Raw genomic sequence first — 16,972 nt, 5'->3', positions numbered from 1 at the left:
CCCCATCGTATCTTCAAGTGGGAACCGTGATGCCCTAATCTATCTGTGACAACCACATATTTCCCAAAAAGCACACGTTTTCCCTCATCGCAATGCACGAGCTTGCATTTCTGCAGTTTTCCAAACCGCCAGTCCAAAGAAGTTGTGTATGCATGATGTATGGAAAAGACAACCTTGAACTGCTCCTATGCTGTCGTGGTTGTCTGTCTGTCTCTGTCTCTGTCTCTGTCTCTGTCTCTCTCTCTCTCTCTCTCTTCTCTCTCCCTCTCTCTCTCTCTCTCTCTGTCTCTCTCTGTCTCTCTCTGTCTCTCTCTCTCTCTCTGTCTGTCTGTCTGTCTGTCTCTCTCTCTCTCCCTCCATCTCTGTCTGTCTGCATCTTGCGGAAGTCCTGTCTTTGTAAGGTTTCCACATTCCCGGCGACAAATTGGCGATAAACAGAAGATGTTGGGTGTCTTGTCTCGGCTCATGAAGGAGCTAGATGCCGGTGCATTTGGGTTGCTCCGTGGCGCTCGTGCGACCGAGAAAGTGGTCCATCCAGCCCCTCAGGATGTTACTGTTGCATGATATACGCGGTATCTCTGGATGTAGGGTAAGTAAAGCTGACAGAGCAGCACTGGAGGAGAGTTGTCCGGTGTGCAGTGAAGAATGGAGTACAGACACTGACTGCACTGTTGGGGGGGCCGTCCTCAGTTGCACCTGTTGCTGCACCGCTAGAATCTGAAACTGAGTGTGGTCAGTTGGGGAGAGTGGGGGAGGGGAGTGAGAGAGAAACTGGCCACTGGTAAACAGAGCGAAGAAAGTACGAGGGCCACTGTTGAACAGGGTGAAGAAAGTACGAGTGCACATAGCTCAGGCGTCATCAAGCTGCGGGTATGTAGGTGAGATGCGGCATACACAGGATGCCACCGATAAAAAGTCTTGTTATTACAATGGCTCACAGGGCACATTGAGCCGCATCGAGGCCTAGCCTGCTCAGCACTGTTGCAGCTGAGGTGCTAGCTTGATTAAACATATTTATTCCTCTCCAGACGCACCAGGTCGCTGGTGCATTCTCCTTATCAGCCCAGTTTGGTCGCAAGCCAAGCAGCGCTCACAGAGTGGCTGGATGCCGCGAAGCCATCGGACGGATTCCTCTGATTGCCATAGCTTCGAATCTTGGCAGTGTGAGCCCGCCTCCTTAGAGGCACCCCATAAAGGTCCCGTTCCAGATCTCTGATGTTGTGCAGCTCCTCTGGCGGTGGCAATGCCGAGAAAACTCTGTGCCATTGCAGCAATCCAAAGTCAGGAGAGATGTTTCTACATACATCTGACAGTTTCAGCCTTGTCACTGCATTGGCTACCTGATCACGAATCGCGAGCAAGGACCTACAAAATGTATAGATTGTTGCTATACGAATCAGGCACATTTATGTGTGATTCAGGAGCAGCATATGCGTGCATGTTCACAGATATGGACATGTGCGCTGAATCTCTAACAGTCTACACGCCTTCAGGCTGCTTGTATTCGTGTGTGTCTCTGCCTTTCCGCACGTCCGCCTATCCATCTACCATCCCAGTCTGTCTATGTTTCCTTCCATCTGTCTTTCCATCCACTTTGCTTCTGGTACTGCACGGGCAACTCCACACAAACATGGATGCAGCAAAGCACGTAACATCCACATTAGCCGCTATCATGCACCGAAAGCAAAAATCAGTGCTTCAGCCCTGAGCGGGGCCCTGCGGACCTATACACTCTCACTAGTTCCTTATACTGTAAGAAAAGCGTGCCTTCCAGTAGACGGGTTGCAGGTTGGTAGGCCGATAGCAGCGCATGGCGCGATGTCTCTATTGGATATGTAATGTTGGGATGCGATTCATCTTTCTCCATACCCAACCTCTCCGTCCCTGAAGTACATACACCCACATGTGCTCCCACCGTTTTGGCTGAGAAAGTCGTGAGCAAGATTGCTGCTGCTCCCTGTAGCGCTTCTCCTCAACCCACGTCCGTGCAGTCAGGGGCCTCAGATAGTTCTTGGCCGACCGGTCAATGGGCTGCCGCAGGCTGTCCCGAAAATCATAGACTTTTATGCTGGCCGGTGACAGACATCAGCACATACCTGCGTTTCATACATAGGCATAGACCGTTACTTAGACTAGCTCACGAGGGGCTGATCAGGTCTCCACATCCCAGGGTTGCCAAAGCAATTGTCAATGTATAGAACAGCAGGATCGAGCAAACAAATCCTCATTGCTCCACGCAACACTGGAAGGATGACTTCAGCGATGGCATGCTTCTCATTGCAAGTATGCTTGAGTTTTGTGAACAAAAGTGGCATGGCTGCATGTACAGCCATCTTTTGGGTGCCATGTCCAGAGTGTCCGCGGGGCTGAATTGGAGCATGGGACAGGCTGTGACATAAAGCTAATGGCTTGTAGGTTAAGGGGGGGGCATGTTCAGAGCTGGAGCGTTTTGATATCCACCTGTCGCGGCCGGAGCCATCACAGTGATAGCTCCAACCTTTAGTGTCTCCTGCTGGGGATGGGGAACGCCCCCAAATCCAGGGCGGTAGTATGTTGGAGGCGCCTGCCTCGCCCGAGTAGTTCCGCCGATGTCTGTCATAATGTAGCTGAAGGACATAATTTCTTCGTAAGTTGAATCGCCCAGGACTACAAAGTGAAGCGTGCGAAAAAGTGGATACACCGGTAAAAGGTCATGCGGCAGAATGGTGGTCGAGTCCGCAAGCTCTACAACTCAGGTTGTTTGCGGCCTACGATGTTGCGATCAGTTCACCGGGCGTGTGACAGCAGAACCGTCTATTGAGGATTCAGACAAGTCGGCACAGACCACGGAGACAAACGAACATCTGGAGTTATAAACGAGTAAAGCTTTGACACAACCATGCGCTCTCAAGCTTCGCCCAGGTACCGACGGCCGCGACGGACCAGGGCTTGCCGTGGCCCACGGCAGTCAATCAGCTGGAATACACTGTACCAGCACACAGCCGTACGTGCGTATCATCACCGCGTACGTCACAGCCAACCTCGATCGAACACCTATGGCGTCCACTTGCACCCCGTTCCGTATTTCGCTCGAATGATAATCTGCATGTGAACTATTCAGAGTGCTTTTGCGGACTACCTGAACTAATTCTGTGGCCCTGGAATTGAGAGACGGGTTGTGAGCAATTACAAACCTGTCCCGTCCGGTACCGTCGCCGAACTTGATGGGATTTGGGTTATTTGAGTTCCTGTACGACATGGCGTTGGGGCGTGCGGCGGCAGGTAGAGAAACTGCTTTGACTGAGTCCTTGAATCTTTTGAAAATTCTATTAAATCTCCTGGGGAATATGTTTGGGCCCAAATCGGATGTATCGAAAGGGCGTCGATGGCTCTGGACCTCGGGTCTTCTGGCTGACATATAGGGCGCTGTCGACGCATCCCAGCATGTGGTCGACCAGTCGACCTCGGGCGCTCTGTGTGTGTACATATGTGTAAAAGCAGGAGGTAAAAGTACAAGTACGATTCTGTACTTGTACACGTACGTATGTATATATATATCAGGTATAGACAGATAGCAGGGCTAGCTATAATATTTTCGCTATATATATGATATTATTAATGTACACTACGTATATAGCGAAAGCAAGTTTGTTGTGCCATCGTTATAGGTACAATTGATGTATGTACGAGTACTAGTACAATAATATCGCTAATATATCGGTGCATAGTGCCTGGGCAGAATTCGGGTACATGTACCACAGGGGTGGTACGTGCACCACAAAAGCACTGGACCTGAACCTGTCCAGCACAGGTATAGTACCCGACCAACGCACCTAGTGACCCTTTAGAGGGCTTCCCTAGGTCCCCTAGGGTGTCCTCAGTTCGACTATGGGGGGGTGGGTTCGCCCGTTCACAAATTTAAACGATCACCAGTAAAGACAATTGCAACGAGCATGGCCGTGCAGATGGCACTGCCCGCCACTGTATCGGCTTCTAGAGCCCTATTCGATCGAAACTTGGCTGCATATCGGTACCGATGCATGCAATAGACACGTAGGGAGGTGAGTATCTCGTGCAGGTCGGTGCCATCGCTTGCACCTGGTGTTAGGAACTGGGGGCATGGCAGGCTCCCCAGTTCGGAACACGAGGTGCAGTCGATGGCAGCACCTAATCGCTATCGGAAAGCCCTTCCCTGCACCACCCTACCCCTGAACCTGCGGAGGATTTATCTATAGGTATATATTGATGCATTCGACTCGGGGGGTGGCCTACGACGGCTGCCGATACTGCCGCAGCGAGAGCCGATGCTCCCCTCCCTCCCGTCGGGCACGAAGGTCCCCTGTACTTTATCCCGCGTACGTTGCCCCGGCAAGCATCCCGTAAACACTGCCGGTTCGCAGACCCCATGGGCCTGCGGAGCAAAACTAGCCGCCCTCTTGGCCCCCAACCGCAGCCTCCCCCGTTCCGCAGCGAACCCATGGTATCAAACGAACTATTTCAGGGCGGGGGCGCTGCCGATCCATTGTATGATCGGCAACTCGACCGACTCAGTCGCGAGCATCGCAGATGATCGCGCGACGTTCTATTTTAGTTTACACTTTTCTATTCAAACATTGGCCCGGTCCCCCTGATCTAGTGCCGTTCCATGCAAAATACAAGCACTGACTAGTACCGTTCGCTGTACCACAAAAACGTGTGGTACGTGTACTGGTACACACATTCTGCCCAGGCAATAGTAGCTATTAGTTAGCTTGAACTCCCACACTACCGTAGCGGTTTCGGCCGCCGGTGCCTACAGCCAGCTCCAGGGTCCCCCGGATGCTCCATAACGGGTGCCGAAAGGCATGGCCAGGGGTTTTTTGACCTTCCTCCCCGGGGGTGAAAAAAAATTTAGTTAGCTTGGTACGGGCTTGTAAGCTGGTACTGGCTTTCGAGTTAGCTAGGTACGTCACTCGTACTGGCTTTCGAGTGACGGGTTGGCCGGGCCGTTTTACCGCACCCGGGTGCTGTAGCAGTCGACCTCCTATAACTGTTCACCCTACTCACTAGTACGCGCGTACTCAATTTAGTACGGGCGTACTAGCATCGAAAGCAGTATAGCTAATATGTGGTAGATGTCAACCAAAAACCCTAACCCCTTGGTTGGGGCTTCTTTATGACCTAATCTTACCAAAAAGTATCCCCGATGCATGAATGTCGCACGTCCATGCCGGTGGTGCAGCGGAACACCGGGAGGGGTGCGTTTTTAGTACTTAAGGCACAGTACATGAAAATGGCTATACTTCCACAATTCCTTGTCAGAACTCCCACCAGCCAATCCCAATGCCCGTGCCCATCTGGCATCTCGTTATGGACATATCCATCTGTGTTCCTACCCACTTTCCCCCAGATACAGACTCCCCATTGCAACGCTGGGGTGGGTCGAAGATTTCCAAAACAGAAAACAGCAAAAATTTAGTAGTTTAGTAGTACTGTAGTACGCGCGTACTAGTTGTGCACCAACGGTGAACAGATAAGATAGCCCAAACATTGGTAGTATGGGCCAGGCTATAAATTGGGGATAGCTAAGGCACCAATCTAAGTCTCGTAGAGAGCCTAGCCCATATCCGGCAGGGTAGGGTGCACTTCCCGAGTTAAGAAAATCGACCATCCTGCAAAAATAGGTCTGATTCTGGCTTGAAAGTGCGCACCAATCCTCCATCTCTCGGAATGGACGGCGAATGTCGCTGCAACCACATGACAAGAAGGCCAAGGGGTGCCCTTGGCATGGCCAGAAGGGCTGGGCCAACAGCTGTCCCCAACCCCCTTGCAGCACATGTTGATTATGCAGAGCTTGGGCAATTTGCCGGTATCGATCCCAGAATATCCTTAAATATAACCGACAAATATTCTAGGATATCCTGTGATTTTCTAATCTTATCTGTAGGATGGCATTAGTAGACTTAGGAATAGCATGGCTACTGCCCCGAGGATCTTGTGGCAGGCAGCCAAGGGGTAGCCCTAAACCCAGTAGGGGCCCCGGGACCAGTGGAGTAGGTGCCGGCTGCGGCCGCAAACATGTGGTTTTCAACAAAAACGCAAAATCCCGCTTGTAAATTCTGGGCATTATAAATGGGAAGTGGTGCACCCCCTCCCACACAGGCCGGGGTACAGCCTGAGGTTATACAGTGTTTTAGTTTTAAAACACCGAAAGCTCTGGTACTGATAGCAGGGTTCGGCATTTACGAAATCTGTCATAACATGGTCATAACGGCCGTCATGACTAGGTCACGGTCACAGTTACTTATATAGACAGGTTGGCCAGTTACGGTTGGTTACTGACACAGTCACAGTCATTCACAGAGTTCCCGAGTGTCAGTTTCAGTCATAACACCGTCATAAAGTGCCCTGTCATGACTGAGATTGAAAATTGTCATAATTAAAGGTTATAAGGTAGGCATTCACCGAGTTGTTGTTGTTTTTTTATCTACTTATTTTCACAACTCAGTGAGAAGAAATCATCCATGTTTCGTCTACGAAGGACCTAAGACCTGGGTAGGAAGGCGAACTCGCTATGATCTAGGTGCTTAGCTTGTGTAGAGATGTGTTTTATTGCCTTCAGTTAAGACCGTGGTTATGACCACGTTATAACTGTCCGTTATGACTGTGGTATGACTCTTAGTCATGGTTATGTCACAATTATGAAAAGTTGTGAGGGGCATAGTTACAGTCATTCACATGGATCCTCGGCCGGATTCATGACATGGTGACATGCCGCCCTGTTATAACTAGTCACAGTCACAGTCATTTAATTAAACAAGATATTTCATAAATGCCGAACCCTGACTGATAGGAAGATGATCGCTCGCGGTGTGCTGCACGTCGAGATAGCTGTAGGCGAAATTTTGGATTCGCACTGTTAATTGGTACTGTACCGGGCCCGATTTTGGATTTTGGCTTCTGGATTCTATGCCGGGTTTGGTCTAAATTGGAAAGTACGTAGGGTACCGTACCTGCCTGGGTCAGGAGGCATAGGGTACGTACCCTACCTGCCGACATCAACGGCCTGATCTCGGGACATGGGTGTAACACATACAGTATCGTCCAATTTAATGTACAATATACATGCGTATACACATAGATAAGCCAGCCGGTATACCATGTAAAGGCAGGTAACATTGAAATGTACTCGTACTACTATGCAACCAATATCTTCTTGGATTTTGGAACCATGAGTTCCAGAGCATCCCGTACGGGTGTTGCTTTCGGAACATTTATCGATCCACACAGGTCCACACCCTGTGCGCGGCCTCTGCTGTACAACAGCCATAGATCGCTAGCTCATGTCGCTCTTGGACAGTGAGCCCAGCCACTGGAAGAGCAGGAAGCAAACCCGCTGGCAACCACTGCGTGACAAAGATATACCTGGTTCTTCGACTAGACAGGGATACATCTGCTCCATTCGTCCAGAGTCTGTTGTTTGCTTGGGCCCTGAGGCCAAACACTGCGTTTTGGAGTGGCAAATGGCATTGATCATGCGCAGTCGTCACACGCACACGACCGTAGTAGCGCTGGCGCTGCTGCTGTTGTGCCTGCCGGTCGCATCTGGCGAATATGATCGACACACGCTGAGAGGGAGCCGAGCTCTCGGATCCATGGGTCATGGGGCGGGGCTGAAAAAGTGCCGCCCGTGGATGGGGTGGAACTGTCCGCCCGTCGCCGGCGAGCGCGGCCCGCTGAGGGACGAAGACGGGGGCCGCGTGCAGGCAGGGCGAGGCCACGAGGCCGACGCCAACGTTGAGGTTGAGGGCCAGGACGATCAGGCCCTAGTGGTGGAGGAAAGACAACAGCAGGTGCCCGTAGTGGAGGAGGACGTGGGCAAATGGCAGCTGGACAGCCAAGACGTGACTGGCCGCAGCTCGTCCGTCTTCGCGGACGGAAATTACGACCGTGACATCGAGTCGGTGGCGAAGTTTTGGAACTCGCGGCCATGCAATGCAGGGTGGAAGTTCCCGGGTGTGGAGTTCGGCACTCTCGATTGGTTCGAGAAGGTGCGAACAAAGAAGTTCATCGTTGAACCCCATATCCCATCGTTCGCGGAATTCCCCAAGTGGAACGGCAAGAACGTGCTTATAATCGGCGGTGGGCTGTGCACCAACGCAGCGTCCTTTCTCGAGGCCGGGGCTCGAGTGACAGTCATCGACCTATCCTCAGAGAGCTTCAAGCTGTGCCAGAAGAACCTCGAGCTCAGGGGGCTGACTGCTAACGCGGACCTCTACAATGGCAATGCGGAGGAGCTGCAGGCTGTCATTCCACCTCAGAAGTTTGACCTCATCTGGAGTTTTGGTGTCATCCACCACTCACCCAGGCCGTCTGTCATCATGGAGCAGTGCCGCGCCTTCATGAAGGTTGGGACAGAGGTCAGGATCATGGTCTACTCCAAGATCAGCTTCAAGCTGTTTGAGGTGATGCCCGTGCTCCCGAATGTACATCACTGTGGTTTGCATCTCTCCTCAGAACTGTCCATCCAGCCCATGATGCGCATCCCATCTGCAGAGCTGACGATCTGGTGAGCCATGCATGCTACATGCACAACACCAAAACTGAGAATTCGCGGCATGCCTCCCTCAGGTTCTAGCGGCTAACGACAAGAACCTGAACCTTGGTGAGGGTGACAAGCTGATCGAACAATACTCCGAGGCGCAGGCAGGCAGCCCTGTGACCTTCACATACACAAAGAACGAGGTGAGAAGTGCGATTTTGTTCTGCGAGCCGTGTGCCCCTCAGATGTCTACGCCTCGTATCCCGCATCCCAAATCCCCTGTCCACTTGCACAACCACTACACCTTTACTGCGTATGAGTCCCAACCTCCTCCAGCTGCACCTCAGTTGTCCTGGCCTGTTTCCAACAGGAGCAGCATTAATTATGAGATATGTTGTGGGTTCTCATTGTCTCTGGCTGGCTAGAATATTCTCATGGCCCTTGCCAAACTCTGCACACTTCAACACAAAAAACTGTAGCCCCGCAGCGAACTCCTTTGATTCCTCTCTGAAAAGCTTAGCCATGCACGCATCGACCACGTCTGACATTTCCGCTTGATACTCCCATGTCAGGCTGCTGCTCTCGTGGCAAAGTCCGGTGCCACTGTGACATCCGTGTGGAAGGATCACATCTTCCCGTACAACATCACACACTATCAGAAGAACGAGTACAAGGTGGTGGACTACCTGGAGCATTTGCACGGGACACCTGCCTTCGATGAGCTGGAGGCGGACCTGGGGTGGCACACCATGATTAAAGGTGTCGTGCTGCCAGAGATGGCATGACGCTGACTAATAAGGAAATCAGAGCAGCCAGCTTCGGGCGGCTGCGACCTTAGTGGGGAGCAGGCAACTCTGAGTGAGGTACGGCATTGTGGTCCATTATCATCCTCAACTATTCATATTTAGAAGGACTGCGCCACTGTAATATGCTGGGCCTTAGTTTCAGAACTCATCTGAGCAGCTCGCATACGGCGGCTGATTCTGTCTATCCCGGGCACAGTGGTGATGAGGTATTCCTGCCCCCCTGCGAGCCCGTCCTGCCGCACAAATGTATTGATGAGCCGCTGGAGTAGCAGCGACCACTGTATCCCCCATCCAAAGTGCTGGCTGATGCTGTCTGGAACACTGTCGAGTCCCGTAAGGAGGTGGATGCCATGCACATGCGCTCTTCACGCCTCCCTGTCCGCCTGGCCTGGCCTGGCCTGGCTTGGCGTGCCGGCGTGACAACGCGAGCGGGTGCCCGGCTACCTGGATGCCAGATCGACAGGACTTCTGGACAGAGCTACTCGTGGCAGCATGGCTGCAGCGGGGGGGGGGGGGGGGGGGGGAGTGAGGGCAACACCCAGGATACGACTACGCCCCAGCACTTCTCCCGGTGGGCTTGACATGGCCTCAGCTTGTGGGTATACGGACGTGTATGGCTCATTAGGCTGCTCATCTGTGTTTGCTTGCTGCTTGTGGGGCAGTGATTCCCACCACCCATCGCACGTCTATTTCAATGAACCTGTACCATAGGCCAACCAAAGGGATCGTGGCGAAGTGCCAAGCTGCGTGTGCGTCCAGCAAACTTCCCACAGGAGGGAAGTCAAACACCTGCAGTGCAGCCGGGACCCCAGATCGTAACTCCCAAAGCACTGACAAGCCTGGATCACGTCAGGCTGTGCACGAATAGCCCTTTCACGATGTGATGCCACATGGGAAAGCAAGGTTACCTCGAGAAGCATGGCCGCATTAACGGTCACCATGAATGCTGTCAATTGCCAACGCCCAGGGTGCTTCGTTATCCATACCCAGCTGGCAGGCGGGACCAGCAGTCCAGGAGGAGCGAGGCCACACGAGATGATGTTGTTGGGGATAGCCGCCGGGAAGGGGGGGGGGGGGGGGGGGGTACGAGGTCAGCAACTCAGTCCCGGCCCCCAAGTCTTGCACCACAGCGAGCCGCTTCACTGTTGGGAGGGGGCGTGTTCTGACCTTGTCCACATGAAGGACTGAACGATGCCTACTGCTACGCACAAAGCCATGTTTCTTCCGTAGTCGAATTTGACAAGGTGCATGTGGCCTATGTGGAGGCAAAGGCCTGCCAGGATGGCTAGAGCTGCCCACCTTCCAGCTCTGGGCCCTGTTAATCCACCGCCATAGAAAATGTCGGTTGTGCTGTGGCCATGCCCCACAACCAGAGGAACAAATTCGATTCATAGATGGCTCACACTGGCTCACACCAACTTCTTTGAATGGAATCTGTGCATGACCTCACTCGCCACGTGTCAGATTGTCACTGCTACCAGGCTGCTACGCCCTGAATGCTACCCTCACTCCCTTGTTCCTGCCCATCGGAAGGAAGCCAGCCCCGCCGTGCTGAGGCAACAGGGAACAACTGGGAAGGATGCCGCACCTCCGCAGCGAGTGATGGATGCCCAGAGGCCAGTGGCAATTGTGACATTGGCAGCACCATAGTCCAAAGACTCTGTTGCGTGGGTGTCCCGGGAGTGGAACAGTGCAGACGCAATCCATGACAAGCAGCTGACGGCAAAATACAGCCTCCAAAGGAAGAATGGGTAATAAGCCGGTGCTGAGCCATTCACCTAGGCCAAGTGGGGCAGTAGAGCAGGTGAGGTGCAGTGAAACATTGAGGACATGCTGAGACTGCGACCATGGGAGAATGGCAGGTCAACGTAGGACTTTGTTTGAAGCCTGACACCGGCAAGACGAATTATCTGAACACAAATAACTCGCCGCATTCACACACTTAGTGCCAGGCATGCAAACCTGGAACCCTTTCGCGTCCCGAATCGATCTCTTCAGCTTTGAGTACCACATGATGTGGGCTGCAAGATTCCCGAGGGACGCCACAACAGACAGCAGCTCCTGTACAGTCCAAGGAGCAGGCAACCGCAGGCGCCTAAGATCAGTGGCATCCAAATCTTTCTTCAAATGCTGCATGGACTTGCCATGCCACTGCTACACCCTGGTACAGAGGGTGGGAGGAATTCAACGACAAGAGGACACAACAAGGCCACAGAAGACCCGCTTGTGTCCCGCTGTTGGGAAGTCAACAGCGGGAAGCAAGCATGGGATTCTGCCTGGCCCTGAGCCGTGGGTCTATGGTAGGCGCAAAGCAGGCAATGCCCGGCATCCGCCACGCCCGCAGCACAGCCGCAGCTCGCCTGCCCGCCCGGTTGGGTGTGTGTTCCGGAATCAGGCTTGTCTGAGAACCGTGTAACTGGAAGGGCAGCAGATGGAGGAGTTGCAACGTGCCACTCGCCTGAATCCCCAACACACGAAGAAACGGCCACTTCCCGTGGTACTTGTACATAACATACGCTCCTGTCACAAACGTACATACATTATAGAACAATAGCCGTCACAGAACTCAGCAAAATAAGGCATTGTAACTCGGCATGTTGAGCATGAGGGAGTCGCCGGCCTGGTCTGCCAAAGCAGCAACTTGTAGAGTACCTTTGCCAGAATACTTCTGCCGGCCGTCTTCAACCGTCCACATGCAACGGTAGCGGCAGTCGTCCTGCAGAAGAGCACATTTCACATGCATGCAACCACACACAACTTTGATAGCAACTGTTGCAGTGCCTCATGGCGGGTACAATTTTGGGTCAGACCTACAAACACCACACGCGGCCGACAGCGTGCGCTGCGGCCGGTAGGATGCACTCCATTACCTGGCAGCTCCACAACGCAGTGATAAGCGGACTCTGTTCCTCAGAGGTGCAAACCGAGGGGCAGATTGCTGTGCCTGGGAGGAGAGAGAACCAGGCAGTAGAAGCCACGGACAGAGTCAGCAGATTGCTTTTCCATGTGTGATTCCTCGGTTCCAAATTCCAAATTTAAGGCCGCATTCCCACAGTTGGACGGTGCATGGATATGGAATCCGAGAGGCCACGGGGGAGTTAGTGCGGTGTTCTCATCTCCGTGTGACAGGAGGGGGCGGGGGACGGGGAAGGGAAAGTGGAAGCAGAATAGGAGCGAGAGGGGGAAGGCGGAGGGGAGCGCAGGGAACCTGGGGAGCGAGTCCCTGGGCTGGATTCTACACATGACAGCGGTGCCATGAACCCACACCTGTTGGTTTGTTGGCTTTCACGACAGTGGCACAGCCTGATGACATGCACCGCCCTACACATGCGCCATACGCTGGCTGCCTGTCTCCCTGGCTGCTCCATGCCATGGCGGTTAGGATAGCCAGCATGAGGAGAGTCAGCACAGAGGAGAGGCTCACCTGCACTCCCCTGGCCATTGGCACCCAGCCCCAATGGCGTCTGCCGATGCAGCTCATGCTGCCAAGCGTTTCAATATGTCGGGCAGGCACCGGCAGCTGCCCCGGCTGTCACTTGTGTAAGATCATGAGTTCGCAACTGGGAGGACGCACAGATGCTGTGAGTTACGGCCAAAGCCTGTTGTTAGGGTGGTGTCCTGAACTTATGGAGCTTGGCAGCTCCGGGAGTGCGCGGCATGGGGGGAACGAGTGGAACGAGGCTACTTACCAGCACGCCCTTGCTCGGACATTTGAAGAGTTCAAGTACTGATGATTACCACCTATCTCAGCCAATTTCAGCTGTACTATCTATGTACACCCAAGGTTTAGCGCTACCTACGCGGAAATGCCGAGCACGCATGAAGGGCTACAGCCAGCCGCAAGGAGGCTAGGTACAGTACAGCGGCACATCATGTATTAATATTGAACACAACATACCGTATACTGGCTCGTACCTATATTTCAAAATTTTAAAAATCGTTGTTGCATCAGGTTGCATATAGATGTAGGTAGGTACCAGCCAGGTACCCTATCTATGTACCACCCTAGCAGCAGAGTGCCAAGGAGACGGTATATACTATATACCAGGTACCCCACCCACCCCTTTGAATTTCCTTTACTCGTAGGTCCCTAGGTAGGTATGGTACCCTACCTGCAGTGTACTCTGTATATCCCTCTCTAGAGCGTACTCGTACGAGCACAAAGCAGGATGGAAGCCAGAGATAGGACCGGCGCCCGGCTGGGGTATGGCCGGTTTTCGTTTTTTAATTATCCGGTTCTTTTTCACCCCCGGCCGGGAGCTGTGCACTATGCGGGGATATGATGACTCGTGAAAGCAGGAACGTACCAAAATTTACATATATGAACCTCATTTTTCAGCCTATCACGCATATCATATTCCAATAATTACTGTAAATTTCTGAACAAGCCAAGATATTCTAATTTATGCGGTAATTTATGCTCATGTCGTAGTGTATGATGCCGTAGCCGTGTAAATACGTAACTGAAGGAAATAAAACGTCCACTCTAACGATTCCTGCACAGCACTGATCACTGCACACACTGCTGAACTTGAGGGTTGATAGCTGACTGCTCGCTGCACGGCTGACCGCAAAACTCTAGATCCTGTGAGTCCTTAATAGCACCTAAAGGCACACGAAGTTGTGGGGCTGTCGCACGCTCGACCGACACGAGCGGCTGGGTAACTGCTGAGGGGGTCAGGCTGTCCTGACCACCGCTGCTGCTGCTGTGCTCCCGCGCCTCCGCACGCCCGACTGGCTGAGCGAGCTGCGGCACGGACACGGGGCTCGATGCACAGTGTTCACAGGTGTTCTTAAACACTGCAAACCAAGGAAATTGCTTAAAGGGCTGACTGCCGAAGGGCAGGTGAGGTAAACAACAACAACGTTTGGGACTCACAGTGGCTGTGAGTCCCCTTGCACACTGACTATATTGCTGGGCTGCAACGCACTGGCAGCCCGGCTGCCAAGCCCCAAGGGCGGCTATCCTTAGCTGCCTGGCTGGCACTACTATAGAGCTTGCTGGCACTGTGCTTATCTGCTCGAATGAGGGACTATGGGCTGAGATATCCCTCTATCCAGTGCAGGGTATGATGCTGGCTGATCCCTGACTGCATTTGGCTCCACTGACTGATCCTGCTGGATCTGGCTGACCTGTGACTCGTTGTGGCTGTCCACTTGCTCAGTCTCAGGTATACTGCTATGGAAGATGCTCCCTAATTATGGGGGCCATCATGCCACCCTACGAGGAGTTATGCCTTCCAGGTGGGTGGGCAGTAGTGCAGGATCTGGCTGCCTGCTGCCCCTGCTCGGCTGTACTGTCGGCACGTGCTGTCGCGCTGTCGTGCTGATCGCGCTGTCTTGCTGAGCGATAGATGTGACTAATATACTTTATATAATGGTGGGGTGGGCTGCGGGGGCTGCCGATGGTGCTGATTACTGCACGTACGGCAATCCTGCAGGTGCCGCTGCGCTGCCGTGCCGGTTGGTGGGTTTTGGTGCCTGATGGCATCCCACCCGCTGCGGAGACACGCCCACGCACGGGCACGCGGGCCGAAAGACTGCCCGTCCCCACTTGTCGCTGTCCTACGAGCCGCGCTTGCCCGTAGCCGTACTGTTGCTGATTTACCCGGGTCTCCGGCCCTACGCCCTGTCAATTGTCGTAGTGTATGATGCCGTAGCCGTGTAAATACGTAACTGAAGGAAATAAAACGTCCACTCTCCCCCCCCCAACTCTGAAGCCCAGAGTTGGTCTGCACGGGCTGCATGGGCTGAGCGGTAGCATGCCGGTGCTGTCGGGACGGTCACTGGGATGGCGGGCTGCACTGGGGGCACAGCCAATCTGCCTCGGGGTCTGGGTTGGTGCCTTGCACACACCCACTGTGCCACGCTCGGCTGCACTTATCGCACACGAGCAGCGCATCGCTGCGGCTGTCACTGCCACAGTGCTCGCAGCGCAGCCCAGGTGCTTGCTGTCCGGCTGGCACCAGGTTGGACAGGTGGCAGGGGGCGCACTGGTCGGCATGCACCTCCACAACGCGGCCATCGCTGCCCTCCAACTCAAGCCATCCGGTGCCGTGCACATTCCGCACACGCAGGATGGTGCGAGACACTCTCATGTCAAGAGTGTTGAGGGGGCGCTGCATGTAGTACACATAGCTGCCCACAGTAAAACGGTGTGTCCGGGGCTGAACGTCGCCTCGGCGCACCTTCCGGTACCGCACGATGTCCCGCACTTGTGCGCGTAATGCATGTTCAAAGGCGCGGGGCATGGCAGAGCGCAGGATGTCAGCGCGCACCGAGATGAGGTCCAGCATAGCCGCAGGATCGTCGACGTCCACTGCCTCCTGCAGCATGGCGCGGCATTGTGCCGGGCTGACCGGCTCACGGCCGTACATCAGGAAGTAGGGGCTGAAACCGGTGGATGCCTGCACGGTGACACGGTAGCCAAATTCGATGACGGGCAGCCACGTCTCCCATCGTAGAGTGCCCTGCTCGCTGACAAATTTTCTGAGCGCGAGCTTGAGCACGTTGACAATGCGCTCGGCCATGCCGTTGCTGCTGGGGTGGCCGGCTGGGATTTCCACTTGGTCGATGCCATGCTGCTTCAACAGCACGGCAAACTCCCCATGATATTCTGACCCGTTGTCGGTGACGACTTCCACTGGCGCCCCATACCGTGCGAGCACCCTTTCTTGAAATGCTGCTGTGGTGTTGATGGCTTCCAGGCTGACCACAGGCACCAGCTCGATCCACTTAGAGAAGTGCTCCACGATGATGATGACGTACTCGTGGCCATGCTTAGTGGGTCTGAGCGGTCCCGCCGAATCAACGCTGAACCGATAAAACTGCCCGAAGATAGGCATCGGTTTCAGCCGGTCGTGCTTCGCGCTGAACGCAGCGCGCGCCCGGTCGCATACTCTGCACTGCTTGAGTGCTGCACACACGTCTTGGTACAGGCGCGGCCATGTGTAGTAGCGCGCCAGGAGATTGTAGGTTCTGTCCCGGCCGAGGTGCCCGATGCGTCCGTGCTGTGCGTGTATGATGTCCATGCGCTGCGCGGGCGGCGGCACCTCCAGCCATCGGCCGCTTCGCTGGGCACCCATGCGCTTCCACAGGCGCCCTTCTGCAAACTGGTACGGTGCGCACTTCCGCTGCAGGGCTGACCACTGGCCTGGGGTCACCTCTTGGCGGCTGAGCTCACCCTTGACGAAGCGCAAGGCAGTCGGGCTCTCCCAGATGTCGCGGTTGGGCCAATCAGTGAGCGCATCGGCTGCCCCACGAGCCATGAGTGTGGCTGTGTTCTCTGCCATCCGTCTGCGCCAGGCTGCCGGGAGGACAGGATGCCCACTCATGTGGGTAGCGTTGCCGTCGGGTGCTCCCGCCGCAGGCTGTCGGCTGAACAGGTCGGGGACAGTGTTTTCCTTGCCTGGCCGGTGCTTGACTGTGAAGTCGTACTCTGCCAGGATAAGGCTCCATCGCGCCAGCTTGCTGCGCAGCCGCGCTGTGGTTCGCAGCCACTCCATCGCTTTGCAATCTGTGATGAGTTTAAACTCTGCTCCCCACAGCCAGTATCTGAGCTTCTGTACAGCCCATACCACAGCGCTGACTTCTCCTTCGTACGCGCTGAAGTTGGACTCCGCGGTGCTGTTCATCCGGCTGGCGTAGGCGATCACGTACTCCACAC

General features: G+C 54.2%; 1 protein-coding gene across 2 annotated transcripts; it reads right to left on the bottom strand.

Moving 5' to 3' along the window:
• Nucleotides 1-8,753: 8,753 nt before the first annotated feature.
• On the bottom strand, nt 8,754-11,339 carry LOC142357843 (GPI-specific phospholipase A2-like PGAP3). 2 transcript variants are annotated; one of them, XR_012761714.1, is made up of 7 exons: nt 11,269-11,339; nt 10,895-11,084; nt 10,474-10,621; nt 10,215-10,296; nt 9,845-10,095; nt 9,187-9,234; nt 8,754-8,857 (listed from the first exon to the last, which is right to left on the bottom strand). XR_012761714.1 is itself a non-coding variant. In XM_075409349.1 (5 exons), the coding sequence occupies exons 1-5, from the start codon at nt 11,317-11,319 to the stop codon at nt 9,937-9,939; spliced, it is 630 nt and encodes a 209-aa protein (XP_075265464.1). In that variant the 5' UTR covers nt 11,320-11,339; the 3' UTR covers nt 9,833-9,936. The 2 variants fall into 2 exon arrangements, 1 of the variants encoding a protein (XP_075265464.1); XM_075409349.1 differs by lacking the exons at nt 8,754-8,857; nt 9,187-9,234 and having other exon boundaries at nt 9,833-10,095.
• Between the last annotated feature and the right edge of the window lie 5,633 nt (nt 11,340-16,972).

Source organism: Convolutriloba macropyga, unplaced genomic scaffold (genome assembly GCF_964194025.1).
Source record: "Convolutriloba macropyga unplaced genomic scaffold, txConMacr16.3 SCAFFOLD_3047, whole genome shotgun sequence".
Taxonomy (NCBI): domain Eukaryota; kingdom Metazoa; phylum Xenacoelomorpha; order Acoela; family Convolutidae; genus Convolutriloba; species Convolutriloba macropyga.
This window is presented reverse-complemented; position numbering and strand designations above follow the sequence as displayed.